This window comes from Macrotis lagotis, chromosome 1, assembly GCF_037893015.1.
Source record: "Macrotis lagotis isolate mMagLag1 chromosome 1, bilby.v1.9.chrom.fasta, whole genome shotgun sequence".
NCBI lineage: Eukaryota > Metazoa > Chordata > Mammalia > Peramelemorphia > Peramelidae > Macrotis > Macrotis lagotis.
In genome coordinates, this window is record NC_133658.1 from 795,409,835 (window position 1) to 795,428,019 (window position 18,185).

The following is an 18,185-nucleotide window of genomic DNA, read 5'->3' on the forward strand; positions in this document are numbered from 1 at the left end:
AAAGGGAGTATTCTTCAAGCCTCAAGAATCTTTTGTTTCTTTTAGGGCCACATAATTACAGCCCTACACCTACACACCTAGGGATAGCTGCAGTCTTGTTCTCTGACCTACCTTTCCCAAGTGATGGTGTCCACATTCATCTTTGTAAGCTAACTACCATCAAGTGGTATAAGTTCATCTTTCCCTGGACTCTAGAACATCACAGCTGATCTGGGGTGACCTCTGGTCTCTTGGGCTTTCAGCAGGAGTCACTATGCTTGAATTATAGGGTCAAGAAGCAAGATAGGTAGATATCGACAATTCTTGCTCCGAGTGTTAACTCTGAGGGACAGGCAACCCCTCACAAAGTTGGCACAGTCCCACATGCCCTAACTATCCAACCAGAATACATATAGATCCTCTGGCTTCCCAAAGGCTGTACTCTCACCATGGCAGGCGCTGACAGCAAAACCAATTCGTTTGTGGGCTCGGTCAAAGACAACATAGAAACCTTCCATGATCACAGCTCCCATAACGGTGCCCGTTGATGATTGTGAGATGGCAAATTTGTAGCAGTCATCTTGAGATGTGGCAACGTCCTCCACCGGCCTTAGGTATTGCTGGGAGTAGATCATCACAGGGTGAAGGAGATCTCACTTAAACACCCTACCTTTTCTCTAGTCCTGAGAGACTCACAGATCATCCCAATAATTCATTTTTAAACATGTTTGCTTCTAATTTGATCGTTACAGCTTTCCTATGAGATAGAGCATTTGGGATGAGGAAACAGAATCAAACACCTTGCCTATTTTGAGACCCAGTTTCCAGAAAGGCTATTTCATTTGTTCTTTTCCATATTTGTTTTGTTCCCATTCAGCATTCTCCCCCTCCCAACCCACATTATTTACCTTCCTTTTCCTGATTCCACTTTGGCTAAGGAAGAGACATACCTGTGGCAGGATGGTGATTCGGAAGGACTGATTAGTGACTTCACCCATTAGGTAGAGTGAGATGACTGGAAAGATGTTCCAGGGTGTAGTACCAGCTTGCCAGCATACCAGCTGCTCCCCTAGCCAGAAGCCATCTGGGAATTTCTCTGTCTGTCTTGGCCAAGAAGAAATAAAAGTTGGAAGGACTAGTTATAAGAAAGTGGCCTCTATTACACTTTGCTTATTTTTTGGCATTGCAAAAACTTCTCACTTGTGCAGCCTGATAGAAAATAGGACTAGAGAAGGGAGAAACTGAGTCACATACAGTGGAGAGTATCTAAATAATGAATTTACTAGAAATGTCCATTAATCAGTTTGAAGAAATGGGAAGAGGAGTCAGATTGGGATGGGGAAGTAAGAACTACCTTCATCCATTTGAAGACTTGTCATTTGTTTTGACATTATTTTGCTTGGCTCTAGAGAACAGAGTTAGAACCATTGGATAGAGCTTATAGGATAAAGCTTTTGGATAATGAAAAAAGAATGGATAAAGCTTTTGGATAATGAAAAAAGAATTACCTGGAGGTCTTCAAATAGAGATTGAACCACTGGGGATACTGTAGAAGAGATTCAGGTTTACTATATGCACTAGACTAGATGGTTTCTAAAGAGGCTGTTCATTCTATAATTCTTGAGACAGATGGGGACAAGAGGAAAGCTTGAAGTGGAAGATAGGACAGTAGAGAAAGATGGGAAAGACCAATGTGCAGATATGGCTGCAGCTCTAGTCCCTAGTGCTGCAGCACTATATCGCTGCATTCCATACAGATCTCATTTGATTTATTCTTCCTTTCCCCCCAATTCCCTTCAACACCTAACTGTGTAGGTGCGTCTGTTAATTCTACTGACCGAGGAGGCCGTCTTGATGGACTTGACTGCAGCCTCAAACACTTTCTTGGGCAGTCTCAGGTTGGTGGTACCACTGTCCACAATACTCTTGTCATAGTTGTACTAGAGAGGAGAAAAGATGTTTGTGCAGCCAAATGTCTTTGGGTATGAGGTGGTAGCGGTGTACTGGTCAAAAGTAAACTGGTCACCAGTTGGTCCAAGAAGTCTTGGGTGTAGATCAGCATAGCTTTCCTTTGTCTCTGAATTGCCCCAGCTAGAACCCCGCCTATCCACAGATCACCAGGATCGCCCTTTCCCAATAATGCAATCCAAAGGCCCACAGACCTTACAATTGGCCTTGCTACGGTGCTTTCAGGACCACTAGACCCTATGTATGCACCCTACAGCAAAGCTTTCCTGTAGCTATTATCTCTTCCAATTAGAATGTGAGCTCTTTGAGAGCAGAGACTATCTTGCTTTTCTATTTGTATTTCTAGTACTTAATATGGTTCTTGATATATTGTAAAGATTAATAAATGTTTTCCCATTCCATTCAAAGAGCTCCTAAGTCATCATCATAGTCATAGGTCTAGGGCCGGAATAATCTAATGCTAACTTACATTTGTGTAGTGCTTTTTAATTTTTCAAAACAGCTTTTGTAGCTATTGTCTTTTTCAACCTTGAAGATTACATTGGGCAAGGATTACATTAGGTCTTTTTGACAGATGAGGAAATAGAGATTCAAGGAAGTTAGCTGCTTTTCTTTGTTGTTGGTTGCTTGTTTTTAATTTATTTAAGGGGCAATGGGATTAAGTGACTTGCCCAAAGTTATACAGCTAGGCAATTATAAAATGTCTGAGGCAGGATTTGAACTCAGGTCCTCCTGACTCCAGGGCTGGTACTCTATCCACTGCACCACCTAGCTGCCCCTTAACTGCTTTTCTTAACTATGTATATTTGAATTAGTGACAGAATTGGGACTAGAATGTGGGTTTCTTCCTGTCTAGTGCCTGTATTCTTTCCCCTAGATCACAAAACATGGCTTTTCTGTGAACACTCTTCCCAGTCTCTGCCCTACAGATGGAACTCCTGCTGTTACTGCTGAGTTATTGATTAAAACAGAGATTCCTTTCCCAGTTCTTCCCAAAGTCTAGTACAGGCTACACCTATACTAGACCTATCATCCTACTTCTTAGTAAGGACCCCAGCACTCAAAATGAAACTTCTCACTCCCAGTATTCCTGGTACTCTTACCTCCTTGCAGTCCATTTTCAGGTCCTGCCCATTGATCTCCACCCGAACAATAACAACTTCATAGTACCACTCTCGTCGGATAGGTGTATACCACAGACTGCCCACATACAGGGAATGGTCAATGCCCCCAATGATCTGGAGAAGAGATAGGTCCAAGCTTGTGTCACATTCCCAGTCCTCATTATGGAACTAGAAGCTCAAGGTCTAGGAACCTGGGAGCATGGGTATGTCAATTCTCAGATGTAGCAGAGTAACAAAAAATATTAGATGCTTCTTTTAATGGAAGGGCCCTTTGGAAATCATGGTTTTTATTTCTCTCCTAGCAGACATGACTGATCCTAATCCAGCCCAGAGAGTTTGGGGATTTTCTCCTTTAAAAATTTCTATTCAACAAGGAGACATTACATCTCTTCCAGGCACTCATTTCACTTTCCTTTTCACTAACCTTTTTTTGTTAGAAGTCATTTAAATCTTACCCTCTTGCTTTTGTTGCAATTTGTCTATTGCTTTCCTTTTAATGGGAATGGAGAGCCACTCATTATTTTCCTCTTAAAGGTAAGAAAACCTACTTCTGCTTTGGACTAAGTAATGTCATTTCTTTTAACTTTTTCTGATGTTTGTTTTTCATTCTTTAATCATCTTTGTCTCTCATCTGACCTCAGTGCAAATTTTCCATGAATCTTTTTAGTGGTAGAGCCTGAGACTTGCCCAGGGAAAGATCTGTCCAGCATTAAGAAAAAGGATTACCAGCCCCTAAATTGCATCTGGCTTAGCCCTGGATAGGGAAAATGCCAGCTGGCATCTGCTTAGCCACTCTGCCACTATCTACCCCAGTACTCACTTACCATGCTCCCACCAACTGAGGCCAATGCCTCAGACTGGTTGAGACTTGGGAAGCCAGTGCCACATAATTGTAGGGAGAAAAGGTTGGGTACTTGAGTCTGCTTCACGAGAGAGTCGAAGAAGGGCTCCAGGCTGTCATCCGGCTGTCAAGGAGACAAGTGGAGAGTGAAACCTGGGACAGAGTCACTGGGTCAAGAGAATTACAGGAAAGAACACTGTTTGCATGCCAGATCAAAAGCAGTTGGAGAACCCTGGGAGTCCCCTTAAAGGGTTATCTTGGAAATAGCCTTGGTGCAGAAAGGTACTTTTGGAAGCTGAGGGCAGATTGGTTGATGCTGAGGGGCAATGATTGTACCAACCGCGGGGTGTTGGTGAGTTCTTATGGGATCTTTGAAGTAGGGTCCTCCTTTTTTTTTTATTTTTATTTTTTAGGTTTTTGCAAGGCAATGGGGTTAAGTGGCTTGCCCAAGGCCACACGGCTAGGTAATTACTAAGTGTCTGAGACCGGATTTGAACCCAGGTACTCCTGACTCCAGGGCCAGTGCTTTATCCACTGTGCCACCTAGCCTCCCCCAGGGTCCTCCTTTCTATCCTATCCTCTCAGACATGCTTAAACCTTTCCAGCTTTATGGAAGTCTCACTCATTAAAAAAATATCTTTTGGTTTTTATATAATTTTCATTGCCAAATGTATTCCCTACCCCCCACTCACCCATGCTTTAAAATCTCTAAAGAAAATCCTTTTCAGTGTTTCACTTAGTGTTTCACTGTTTAACTTTCCTCTAGTTAATTTTTTTATTTTTGTGCTTCAGTTGAAGCCCATTCCCACTCACTCCAGTTCCTCCCTCAGGTGGTCCCTTCCTTTCCCCTCCATAAACCTTCCACCCCAGTGATAGCACCAGCCCTCTCTTTCCTCACCCTGGCGATCTCAGCATAGGCCAGCCCCAGAATGCCTTCCCAGTTAGAGCCATTGATGAAGAATTTGTCAGACTCAGTGATGGCAGCGATGTTGGCACGGACAGTGACATTTGGGCCATGAGGGATGCTTACTAGATCAGTGCCCAGTTCGCCCTCCCACTTGCCCTGGGTGTAGGGTACATATACACCCTTCCGCAAGTCCCGATAGGTGCTGGATCTGTGAAGAAAGGGCAAGAATAAAGGGGTGTGTATGTGTGTGTGTTTTAGGAATAAGAAAGTCACTTTTTTTTTGCAAGGCAAATGGGGTTAAGCGGCTTGCCCAAGGCCACACAGCTAGGTAATTATTAAGTGTCTGAGACCGGATTTGAACCCAGGTACTCCTGACTCCAAGGCTGGTGCTTTATCCACTACACCACCTAGCCGCCCTGAAAGTCACTTTTAATAACACATACTAGGTAATACAAAATCTATAACTTGGACTCCAAAGAAATAATAGTAATGCCCTACTACCTTTTCAGTGGGATGCTTATTTCTACCTTAGTTGGGACTCTGCATTCTTCTTCCTAGAATTCTATCTATATCTAGATCTTCATAGATCAGGGCTAAAGCCCGCAGACAACTCATTTTTGTCCTGAGAACACAATGGTTAAGGGTACCATACAATTTGACAAAGGGAAGTAGGACTGGAGCTCCTTCAGCAACTGACCCATCAGCTCATTTCCCTACATCTTGGGCCAAGGCCTTATGGGAAACAAGCCTGGGCATTGTGCATTGTGCCTGGTGCCAGAAGGGCAGCCAGGGGCATCTCTTCCTCTCCCAGTTTGGCTGAGTTCCCAGAGAAAAGGACTCATTGACTCCCTTGCTGCATTGGGACCTGGTGGTGCCAACCGGGTGACAGAGAGTGTGCCAGGAAGAAACGGTAGGGAACCCTTAGAGCAGTTACAAAGAGGATTAAGATTTGAGCAAGCTCCAAGGTGTAGGTAATACACTGCTAATATATATATAGCACTCCATCTATATGTAATCACCTTATCTATTTGAATATTTCCCACCCATTTACTTATATCCATGGATTCAAATACTTGTGAGATCTTACACTTAACATAATGGCACATAACCAGGGCTTGAGCTATTAGAGAGGAGGGTCAAAGAAAGGAATGATTCTTCTTCATTGACCTTGACCATGCTCCCTGCTTATCATCTGCTTAGGGAGGTGAGAAGAGAGAAAGAATTAAGAGGTATGTGGAGTTCACATATGCTCTGAAGAGCCATGTGGCCCCAAAATGAGGGTGTTTCAGAAGTGTTCTTATCTCTTCCCCTCTTCCTTTCTGTCTGCCTCTTACTTGCATGTATCACCCCTTTTCTAATTCATACATACACTAGTGAATCCATGATTCTCCTTCCACACCCGTGTCATTGATTTCTTCCAACTATGGTTTTCCTTCCTTCCTATCCTAAGTAGAGTTTTCAGCTCAGTTCATTATCTCTCTGGCCCTTTATCCTACAAAACTGCCAAATCTGTCTAGGGGGAACTCTTCCCTATGTCTGAAAGGGGAGGGGGTATATTTCATGGGGAAGTTAATAAGCATCTCTACTCTGAACTACCTGACTTTCACCCAGGTTAGCCCATCATGCTGGAGGCTGATGAGTGTGGCTGTGGCAACTGAGGACCACCAGTGGACTGAAGGATGAGGTAGACCCTCCCATCTTCCACATATAACCCTTACTACTTCCCTGCAGCCTATAGTGTCCAGAAGCAAGCAGCTATGCCTGCTCACTTCTCAGTGAATGAGTGTCTCTGTGGCTTTGCTTCCCCTACCAGCCTTTCATCCTCAGCCTATAACCCCTCAGAATATGCCCTCTTGGTCTTGCTCCTCACCCTCTCAGTCACTAGCTCCTCATTAGAGAATTAAGGGATCTTGATTCCTCTATCTCTAGGAGAAATGGATTTCTAGGATGGGACTGGGAGTTGGGGTGGGATGTCCCTCCTCCTAATCTTCCCTGCACTTACAGCTGTCTCCGGTAGTATCGATGCAAGAAAGGGTGGGGGGCAGCTCCTACTGCAAAGTTACTGCTGCCTGTGTCCACTAGTATGTTGAGCTGTAGAAGAGAGAGAGATGTTATTAGAGAACAAGACACTGTTATACCTTTCTCTTCCTCCCAGTCACATTCTCTTCTTTTTTAATGAATAGGAATGAAGATGTTGAGTCATGGCTAGCAAGAACTTAGGATCCTCTCAGAATGGTCATCAGTCAAGTAATGGGTAAACAGCAACAGGTGTCTCAGAAGCCCTCTTGTATTTATCCCATTATCCTTTTCTTATGCCTGTATCTTTCAAAATTCAGAATATAAAACTAGAAAGGATCCTAAGAGATCATTTAATCCAATCCACTCACATTACTACTACATTTGACCTCTTGGTATCCAGTTTTGCCTTTGATTTGGCCTTTATCTACTGAATTCTGTTTTTCCTCTTTTTTTTTCCTGGTTGCCCCAGGAAGTAGCACACTCATCAAGCAGCCTGGCCATTTTGCCCAGCATCCCTCCATTCCAAATACAGCTATTTTGGGGACTTCCCTCAGCAAACAAAGATGATCTGTGTGGACTGACATGTATGTGCACATACATGTGCACATCCCAGAATCTTGAGTTGGAAAGGGGTTACCCAGTCTGAACACCTATCTCAAGAGAGATCAACTTTACAACATAACTTAACAAAATCTCTGACTTGAAACACCTCTAACACGAGGAAAACAATTCCCTTGAAAAGTACCCCCTTCTTTTTTGGGGTAGGTCTAATTATTATAGGATTTTTATTTTGATGAATCCTAATTTTGCAATCTCATCCCATCCATTACTCCTAGTTTGGACCACTTGGGACCAAGCAAAACAAGTCTAATCCCCATTTCATGTGAAAGCCCTTCAAACGCTTGAAAACAACTCTCATGTACCCCAAGACTTCATTTCTCTGGTTCTTCCCTACCACCTATTCCATCTTTCCTGCCCCAATTTTTCATCTTTTCTCTTTGCTTGACCTCTCCTTCTTGAGGCTGCTAAGAACCTAATATGAGCAGAGTGCTGTGCTTGGTATTTGAATGAAGACATACATGAAAAATTACTGCTTCTGGAGGAAACCACAACTAGCTGAGAAAAGACAAATCTAACTTTCTCTCATGTTTTACATGTCTATTCTCACCTTTGTTAACTATTTCTGGTCCCTCTCCCCTACTTCCTCTCCCTCATATCTCCCGCAATACCCACTATCTACCATCTTCCCTGTCTCTCTGATCCAACTACTTTTTCTCCTACTTCTTGCCCTCCATTTTCCCTTGATTCTATTACTCTTCCACTGTTTCTTCTCCTGAATGCTCTAACTTCCAACCCTTCTGACCTAACTCTGGGTAGCCACCAACTCCTGAGTAATTTAGAACTTTCAGAGAACAATCAGGGGAGATTCAGAGACTTAGGGGAGACTCAGCAGTTTAGATTGCTCTCCCTTGAAACTAACCAGTTCATGAGTTAAAGTTGTTCCTTTCCTCCACAATATCCTCACACCCCTGATGAATGGGATATCGCAGGTCCCCTCTATAGCATCTTGACTTTCCTAGGCATAGGTAGTTCCATTCTCTCTTAAACTCTACAGTGAAGAACCACCTTTATAGTTTCCTTGTGACTTGTTGGGAGACTTTCATTTTGAAGAAGAGACCATTGGAAATGAACTGAGCCTGCTTAATCAGGCTCAGGAATTAGTCCTACCTATTCTCTGATTCCCCTTGTAAGGGGACAGTGATGGGGATTCCAGTGGTTTAATCACATAGGAGCACTGTCCCACTTAGGAATGTCCAGACTCTAAATGGAAGTCCTGTTCCTTCCTCCAAACTCACTCATTTATATTTATTCATGTTCTTTAATTATTAATTGGGACTCAGTAGTACACAATTTTTGCATATAGTTCTACTAGGTTTCCTGTGTGGGGAAAAGTTGCCTCAGATCCTTTGCTCCATCTTCAGCCTCTTATCACATTTGGTTCCTGGTATCCTCTTCCTGAAGGTTTCTTCTGAAAGCTATGCCTCCCCAGACAAGTGTGGCCCCTCATCCTGTTCCCATTGCAGTCTTATTCTTCACTTGATATACGTTCTAGAGAATAGCATTGACAATCTTCCTAAAGCATGTTGGGCAAACCTTTCTAGAGGTTACTTTCTGGACATTATTCCTGTCCTCCCATTTCTTTTCAAATAATTGCCATTTTCCCTTTTATTCAGTCATCTTTGACAAACTGAAGGTATGAAATTAAAGTTGTTTTAATTTGCATTTCTGTTTTTTTTTGCAAGGCAATGGGGTTAAGTGGCTTACCCAAGGCCACACAGCTGGGTAATTATTAAGTGCCTGAGGTCGGATTTGAACTCAGGTACTCCTGACTCCAGGTTCAGTGATCTATCCACTGCTCCACATAGCCGCCCCCATTTCTCTTATTAGTGATTCAGAACACTTTTCCCCATATGGTTGTTGAGAGGTTACTTTGTATACTTTGCTTTACTTTTTTTTTTTGAGAACTGTTCATATTTTTTTGTCCATTTTTCTATTGAAGAATGACCCTTGTTATATTTTTGAATGAGTTTTCAATATATCCTGAATTTCATTTTAGAGAAAATTGTTGCATAGATTTCTTCCCTTTCCCCCATTAATGATTTCCTTTCTAGCTGCACTGATTTTGTTTGTGAAAAAAAGGTTTTAATTTTGTCATCAAAATCGTACATTTTATTTCCTTTGTTCCTTTTTATCCCTTGTTTTGTCAGGAACTCTTCCCCTATTCACACACACACACACACACACACACACACACACACACACACACACATATATGTATGTATAGGTGTGAACGGTATTTCCCTAATTTTTTATGATATCCTTTTATATGTAGGTCATATATCCATTTGGAGCTTGTGTGTGAAATGCTACTTTGATTAAATTATTGTTTCAATTAATTTATAATTGAATTTCTAGTATTCTCTTAGTAGACCACTATATTGCTTGCAAAAGTGATTTTATTTCTTGTCTATGCTTATTCTTTCAATTTCTTTTTCTTGTTTTCTTACTATAGCTAGCATATCTAGAACTATGTCAAATACTAGTGATGATAATGACCATTCTTGCTTTACTCCCGATCTTATTAGAAAGGCCTCTCTTAATGTTAGCTGTTGATGTTAGATAGCTATTATTTATCATATTAAGAAAAAGTATATTTCTTTTTTAATATTTTAAAAATAGAAATGAGTATTGTATCTTGTCAAAATCTTGCCACATTTATTGATGTAAAGTGATTTTATTGTTTTTGTTATTAATATGGTCTATTATATTTATAGTCTTCCTAATATTGTCTCAATCCTATATTTTTGCTAGGAATTCAACCTAGTTATACTGTTTAATGTTTTTAATATATTGCTAAGACCTCCTTGCTAATATTGAATGATTTCGTGTCAATATTTATTCGGGATATTGGTCTTTAGTTGTTTTTTTTTTCCCTGTTTTGTCTCTCCCAGATCAAAATTATATTTATATAATAGATTAGATTTGGATTACTTCTTTTTCTAGTCTTTCAAGTAGTTTATATAATATTGGAATTAATTGTTATTTTAATGTTTGATAGAATTCACTTGTAAATCCTTTTAGGTCTAGAGTTTGTTTTTTTTCATTTGGGAGTTCATTTATAATTTTTTCAATTTGTTTTTTCTGATATTATGCTGAAATGATCTATTTATTTTTCTCTGAACTTGGGCATTTTATATTTTCATAAATATACATTTCAGTTATGTTATTAAATTTGTTCACATATATTGGGCAAAATAGTTTACAGCAATTTCCTTTGTTTCTTCTTTCTTTTGAATTCTTTTTTCATTCTTAGTATTGGTAATATGGTATACTTCATTTTCTTTTAAAGTCAGACTATCTAATGATTATTTTTATTGGTTTGAAAAAGGCTCCTTGGTTTCTTCTCAATTATTTTTTTTTATTCATTAATGTATTCTATGTTTTTGGTTGATGAAAATGTTTAGCAACATAAGTTTTCCTTTAAAATTGCTTTGGCTAGATCTCAAAAGTTCTTTGTTTAAATTATCTATTACTTCTTTTTTTAATTTTTTTAAATTTTTTTTCAAGGCAATGGGTTTAAGTGACTTGCCCAAGGCCACATGGCTAGGTAATTATTAAGTGTCTGAGGTTGGATTTGAACCTAGGTATTCCTGATTCCAAGGCCAGTGCTTTATTCACTGCGCCACCTACCCGTCCCTGAATTATCTATTCCTTCTAATTTGTTCTTTGACCCACCAATTCTTTAGAACTAAATTATTCAGTCTCCATTTATGTTTGAACAGTTTCTTCAACAGCCTTTTATTGATTATAGTTTTTATTTTTTTGTGGGCAGCAAATGATGTATTCCATGTCTGAGCTTTTCTGCATTATTTTTGAGATTTTTTTTAAGCCCAAGAACATAGTTAATTTTTGGAAAGATATTATGCACAGCTAAGAAATATTCTCTATTTCCATTCAGTAAACTAAATACATTTTGATCTATCATATCTATTATGAAATTCTATTCAGATTTGAATTTTCTTTTTTTATTTTGTTATTGTTTATGACTTAGATACACTACAATCCCCAACAAGTAGATTATGTTTTTTTCTGATTCAATGAACTTCTCCAGTAAATACTTTGAAGCTATGTCATTCATTACCTAATTATTATGCATTGATATTTCTTTGACTAGAACCACTTTTAGGAATTTTGAACCTAGATAAGTCTCACTTTATGTTTTCTTGTCCCACTTTCTCCCTTCTATAGATTATAATAAAATTTTTTTTTTAGGTTTTTGCAAGGCAAATGGGGTTAAGTGGACTGCCCAAGGCCACACAGCTAGGTAATTAAGTGTCTGAGGCTGGGACTTGAACCCAGGTACTACTGCCTCCAGGGCCAGTGCTCTATCCACTGCGCCACCTAGCCACCCCATTATAATAAATATTGATAGTTTTTTTTTTTAAAGAAAAAGTCTTCAAATGGCAACTTGATGGTGTTTAAGTAGAGGGAGGGCAGAAAGGAGAGAAAAACCCATTCTAGTTATGACCATGGTATGTATGTGTGTGTGTGTGGGGGGGGGGGGGTGTTGCTGGTTTTACATTTAAATGAGGCTCTATTTCTGACATTCCTTCTTTCCCTATCTGACAGAAACAAGGTCTCAAGTAGTTTTCTTCTAATGTACCTCTGCCTTGACTCTGCCATTCTGCCTATCCCTAGATGACTGGGCAGGCCCAAGAGTCTCTATTTGGTTATTGTCTCTAAGTGCTCAGGGGACTGATCTTGCAGGGTCAAGGCTAGGTCATGGCCAGCCAGCTGACAAACAAGCTCAACATAATCCCTGGGGGTTCTTCAGATGAGACCAACTTCAGAGGAGGAAGAGCTAACAGGTTCCAGTGGGAACAGATATGTACTTAGATGAGAGATATACCTAGAACTGGCACACTCAGGATGTCCTTGCTCTTCTAAGTCATACCTGTCTTTGTTCTCACTCTTTATTCTGACAGCCCTGGGACAAAAAGTAGAAGATAGCTCCAGGACAAAGTGACAGAGTGACCTCCCCAGGTCACATATATGATCTGTGTTCCTTACTGCCCTTAATCTGGCCTAGAGTGATGAGAGCTCTGCCAGTTTTTAAAAGTTTCCCAGAAGACATTGCAATTTCCCTTGGCAGCCTTTTCCATTGTCTGAAAGGCTCATTCCAATTTTGCCTTCTTTTTGTCTTGTCCTTAGGAGAGATGGATAACAGCTGATTGTCCTCCTTTGTATAATATACTCCAAACCATAGATTTCTGAAACCCCTGAGAGGCAGGGCAGGTTAATATTTTCTTCAGTTTAGGAGTAAAAACTAACAGTAAAAAGAAGATGAAAACATGTGTCAAAATTGAGATAGCTTGTTTAAGTCTCTACTCTGGTTTGGTTTGTGACCTTGTCTCCTATTTGAAGAAAAGTCTCTTTTTTGAACTGACCAGGAAGAGCAGCTCAAATGATACCAGAATTGAAAGAGAAGACATATTGATAGGGTTTGGAATGGATGACCCTGATGGCTGATTTCCAGATCCTCTACTCCCTGCTTTGGTGCCCTCCACAAAAGTTTTTCAATTTTTTTTTCCTGAAACCAAGTGGTCTTTGAGGGTTTTTCCTCCTTTGTGGGCCTTCTCAGGACAATGGTCTCTGCTTCTTGGGATGCCTGGAAACTGTGGGCTTTTGAGATAATCTCATTTACTTCCTTGAACTGGAATTCCATACCTGAGCTCCTTACCGGAGACATGAACTTGGAATCTGGTGGTTTGCTCTGCTAAGGGCAGACAAAGGGCACAGATGTAGCCTCCAGCCTGGAGCCCAGGGTTGCTGGGCCCAGGCCAAGTATCTTCCTTTCTCACAGAATCAGCTGACACCCAAGCAAACATGAGCTTTCCCAGAGGTTGGCCTCTGACTCAAAATCAAAGAATTTCAGAGTTAAAAGAGACCTCAGCAGCTATTTGGTCCAATTCACTTCCCCTTAGAATTCCTACTGTCACATATTCTACACGTGGTTCCCCAAAGGGATTGCATGAATGCTTCCATTAAAGGGGAGGCAATCATCTTTTTCAATGTAGTCTTTCAAATCCTTGAAATCAACTGAGACTGATCTCTAGGCTAGCTTCTTCAACATGTCCTCATCCTGTCATAGATGACTGATAAAGATGTCAACCTGTCGAAGATGTTGAGACTCCCCCCCCGCCAATGTGGTCCCAACAGATTAGAATGTTATTGAGAAATGTTTAACAAAATAAATGAAATTATAATCCAATTTAAATAATGTCAATTTGTGATTTTTCTAAGTTAATCTGCAGTCTGCAAACATGTTTCCTTTTGAGTTTGACACTACCAGACTAGAGGTTCTTTTGGGTTGCCTTACTTTGGGAATTCTTCAGCTTGTCAGTGTCCTTCCTAAGAGCTTAATAAATGTTTGTTTACTGACCATCTGACTGAACTGTGTTGAACACCACCAAACTGACTAGGTAGTCTGCTCAGACTAGTACAGTGGGACTATCACCTCTTTATTTCTGTAATATTAAATGTACCTTACACTCACCCCAAGAATTTCATTAGCTTTTTCTGGCTGTCATATTACACCTGTTGATTTGTGTCACATGAAAATGGCAAAATAGGGACTTGAAACTCAAGATAAGTAAGAAAATGATAAGAGAGACCATCTTGGATTGCCTTGATGAATGTGCTAAGCTGGAAACCTGGGCATGAAAATAAAATAATTCCTCTGTTCTCAAGGAGACTACAATCTAGTGAGGGAAAATCATGAACACAGGGGAGGTAACACAAAATATCTACCAAGTAGACACAGTGATTTTGGTGGGTGAAGAGTACAACTAAAAGGATCAGAAAAGACTTCATATAGGAAATGGTACTTTGGTTCTAGCCTTGAATGGAGCTCAGAATTCTGAGTGGTAGATTGTGGAAGGAGAACATTTCAAGCATTAGGGGGCTGACTCATAGGGTAGTTTGGTTGGGACATGCTTGGGGAGACGCACACACACACAAAAAATATTTAATTGCTTAAAACTGCACTAATACTTTCAACATCTTGTATACATATATATATCCATGCACATTCTAGAGCAGATTATATTCCTCAATAGAATATATTCTATATTCTAGTATTATTATTATAATATTGTAGTAGAATATTTAGAATATATTCCCCAGTAGCTTCTTGTGGTTAGGAAATGTCTCATTTTTGTATTTGTATTTCCAGAATTTAGCACAGTGTCTGGCACAGAGCAGATCTTTAATAAATTCTTACTGAGTCTTTGGAAGGAATGTCTAACAATGGAAGACAGAATCAGGCTCAAATGGAGCAAACCTAGTAAGATGAAATTTAATAGGAGGCATCTATAAAATTGACTTTTTTATATCCACTAGTAAGTACAGAATAGAGGAGACAACAGTATATATGCAAAAGATCTGGGGTCTTTGCTTATTTGCAAACTTTCTCTTTTGCAACAGAATCCTTTTGCTCTTCCATTCTCCCAAGTTTGTAACCTTGATATTATTCTGGATTCTTCATTCTCCCTGGGTCTGATTTCTCTTTATGCCCATAGTAACCAACTTTGAGTAGGTACTTTATTGCCTTTCAAACAGACTATTGCACAAACTTCCAAATAGGTCTCTCTGTTTCAAGTCTCCTCATTCCAGTCCATCCTTTATACAGCTGCCAGTGATTTTCCTTAAGAGCAAATGACCATAGCTTCCCTCCTTGATTTCATCTATTCAGGAGCTACCTGTGATATTTACAAATGTATATTGACTCCATTTCTGTAACTTTGAGAAGTCAAATGACCACACAGCAGAATATGTCAAAGATGGGATAGAGCACTCTGGTCTTCCTGACTATGTGAGCTTACCTCTCTATCTATTATACAATGTTTCCTCATAGTTTTACCAAGAAAATTAAGACCAGACATTTCAAGATCCCTTCTATCCCCATTTCTTCATCTCAAATCCTCTCAACATAACCCTCCATCTTTCCAACTAGAAAGATAGGTTGATTCCAGATGATATAGGACTTTAAGTGCCTAATAGGGGAGTGTGCACTTCGTCCTATAGACAATAGCGTCATTGAAGTTCTAACATCAGAACCTGAAGTGATCCTTTTTGCCAAATCAGTTTCTCCTTGATTCTAACCTCTCCTGTTTCTTTTTAGGAGCTAACTTCCACAATCATCTCCTCTATTTCTCTAATGTTTTAATTTCTCCATCCACTTGCTGCCTACATGCATATTCTGTTCACCATGCTCAGAAATCCTTATCTTGATCCCACCATTCTTTTAAGCTTTCTTTCACTGCCAATACTTTTTCTGAAAAAAAAAAAACTATCATTACCTCCCATTCCTTAGCTCCCACTAACTACTCAATCCCTTGGAATCTGGCTTATGACCATACCACTTGACTAAAGCTGATTTCTCCAAAGTTACCAATGCATTCTCAATTATTAAATCCAGTGCTCTTAGTTCCCATCCTTCTTTACTTCTTTACAGGATTTAGAGCCAACCCCTCTTCCTGGATATTCTCTCTTTCTTGGATATTTTGTGTTACTATTCTTTACCTATACTATATTAGTCTATGCTCTCCTTCTTCTGACTGTTCCTTCTCAGTCTCCTTTGTTGAATCATTATCCATCTCCTGTTCCCTCTTTGTGGGTATACCATAAAGCTTTACCTTGAGCATTCTTTTCTCTTCTCTTCTGTTCTCTCTTTCTTTCTGTGTGTCTCTGTCTTTGTCTTTGTATCTTTCTCAGGGATCTCTTCAGTTTCCAAGAGTTCAGTTATCTCTTCAAATAACTCCCAAATCAATATATCCAGTCTTCATCTCTGTTCTGTGAAGTTCTACCTGCTGAACATCACCTACCTGGATGCATGTCAAAATCAGTATATCCAAAACAGAACTTTCCTTCCTCCTACGAGCCTTTCTTCTTCCTAACTCTTTGTGGACACCAGGTTTCTTTCAATCACCTAGGTTTGTCACTTTGGAATCATCCTTGACTTTTCACTCTTCTTCATCCCCAACCCTTTCACACAGTAAGTTTGTGAAAAATTATAGATTATGCCTCCATGGCATCTCTCCATTTTTCCCATCTGTTCCATTTTCTCTACTCACATAACCACTATCCTAGTTCAGGTCTACATAATTCCTTATCTGGCTGTTATAATAGCCTCTATCTTCTATGCAACTGCCAAATTAATATTTCCAAAGCATATGTATAGCTATGTCCCTCTAAAATGAAAGCTGAACAGTATCTATAGGAAAAACTTCAATGACTCTATTGTCTCTAGGACAAAGTGAACACTCCCCTATTAGGCACTTAAAGCCCTATATCATCTGGAATCAACCTGTCTTTCTAGGCTTCTGTCAGTTGATCAACAAACATTTATTAACTGCCAACTATGTGCTGAATATTAGGCAAAAGACAGTTTCTACCCAAGAAAAATTTACTATCTAATAGGCTGTAACAAGCAAACAAATGCATACAAACATGGAAAGAGTTAAGAAAGAAAAGGCACTAGAATTAACCCCTCCCTTACTCTACCTTGTAGCCAAAATAACTTATTTGCTGTTCTCCATCTGCAACATCTTATCTCCAGCATTTGGCTCTTTAAACAGATTGTTCTTGAGACCTGGAGTGTGCTGCCTTCCCACCTCTTCCTCTTGAAATCCATAGTTCTTTTGATGGTCAACTCATTCATTCATCCATGAGGCACTTTCATTTTTCCCTAGTTATTAATACTCCCTCCATCTTAAAATGGCATCTTGTAGACATTTTGCATTTTCTTACCTGTATAGATATCATTTCCTCTTAGTATAATGAAGTTTTGATGACAAAGACTCATTTTTTTTTACTTTGGATCCCTAACATCTAGTTCAGGACCTTGTGTTCAGTAGGCACAATACATATTTAAGATAAGTGAATTATCCGGTGTATGGCGTTCCCTTCTGGGTCCCATATTTTTGTTTTTGCTGTCCACTGTGTCTGATTCTTACTAACCCCATTTAGTCAGACATAACTGAACAACAACAACAAAAATATACCAATTGGGAATTTTTTTTTTGGCAGAGATACTGGAGTAGTTTGCTATTCCTTCTTTAGGGATTTTATGGATGAGGGTACTCAGGCAAAGGTTAAGTGACTTGCCCAGGGTCACATAGTTAATGTCTGAGGTAAAATTTGAACTCAGGTCTTCTTGACCCCAGAACTAGTGGTCTTTCCACTGTACTTCTCATCTGCCCTTTGAAACTATCTCCAGTTTATTTTGTAGATAGCTTGTTTGTATATTGTCTGCCCCATTAGACTGAGTTTCTTGAGCAATTGAGTATTGACTGTTTTGCACTTTCTTTGTATTCCCAACATACTGCCTGCTACAGACTTAATAAATGCTAGTTGACTGAATAACTGATATGACTTAGGTATTCAAAGAACCTGATAAAGTAAGATAGATAACTTGTGTGGGAAGGGTGAGGAAAAGTCCTTGACCCCCAAGGAGTAGACTGCTTTGTACTGCAGAAGAAAGGATGTCACTGAATGATGAGGAAGAATCTACAAGAAGAATATGCTGCAAGACATAGATGGTTTAGACTAGGCAGAAAAAGAAAACAGTATTGGGAAGATCTGAATCCATATTATTAGGGCTTTTTCAGACTCCTTGGGTTGTGGAGGGTGACACAAGACTTATGAATTCTGGTTTCTAGTCAGACAGGTAGGTAATGTTCAGACAGGAGACTTTTCCAAATGAGTCCCAGAACTTCTTAGCCTT

General features: G+C 39.8%; 1 protein-coding gene across 1 annotated transcript in view; it reads right to left on the minus strand.

Moving 5' to 3' along the window:
- The window catches only part of BACE1 (beta-secretase 1), a 30,374-nt gene that overhangs the window by 4,961 nt on the left and 7,228 nt on the right, over positions 1-18,185 (minus strand). Inside the window, exons 2-8 of the mRNA XM_074216767.1 lie at positions 6,822-6,910; positions 4,811-5,027; positions 3,896-4,036; positions 3,051-3,185; positions 1,818-1,919; positions 930-1,079; positions 428-599 (exon numbers count right to left, since the gene is read on the minus strand). Of these exons, the coding sequence (XP_074072868.1) occupies positions 428-599; positions 930-1,079; positions 1,818-1,919; positions 3,051-3,185; positions 3,896-4,036; positions 4,811-5,027; positions 6,822-6,910 (1,006 nt within the window). The remainder of the gene's footprint in view (positions 1-427; positions 600-929; positions 1,080-1,817; positions 1,920-3,050; positions 3,186-3,895; positions 4,037-4,810; positions 5,028-6,821; positions 6,911-18,185) is intronic.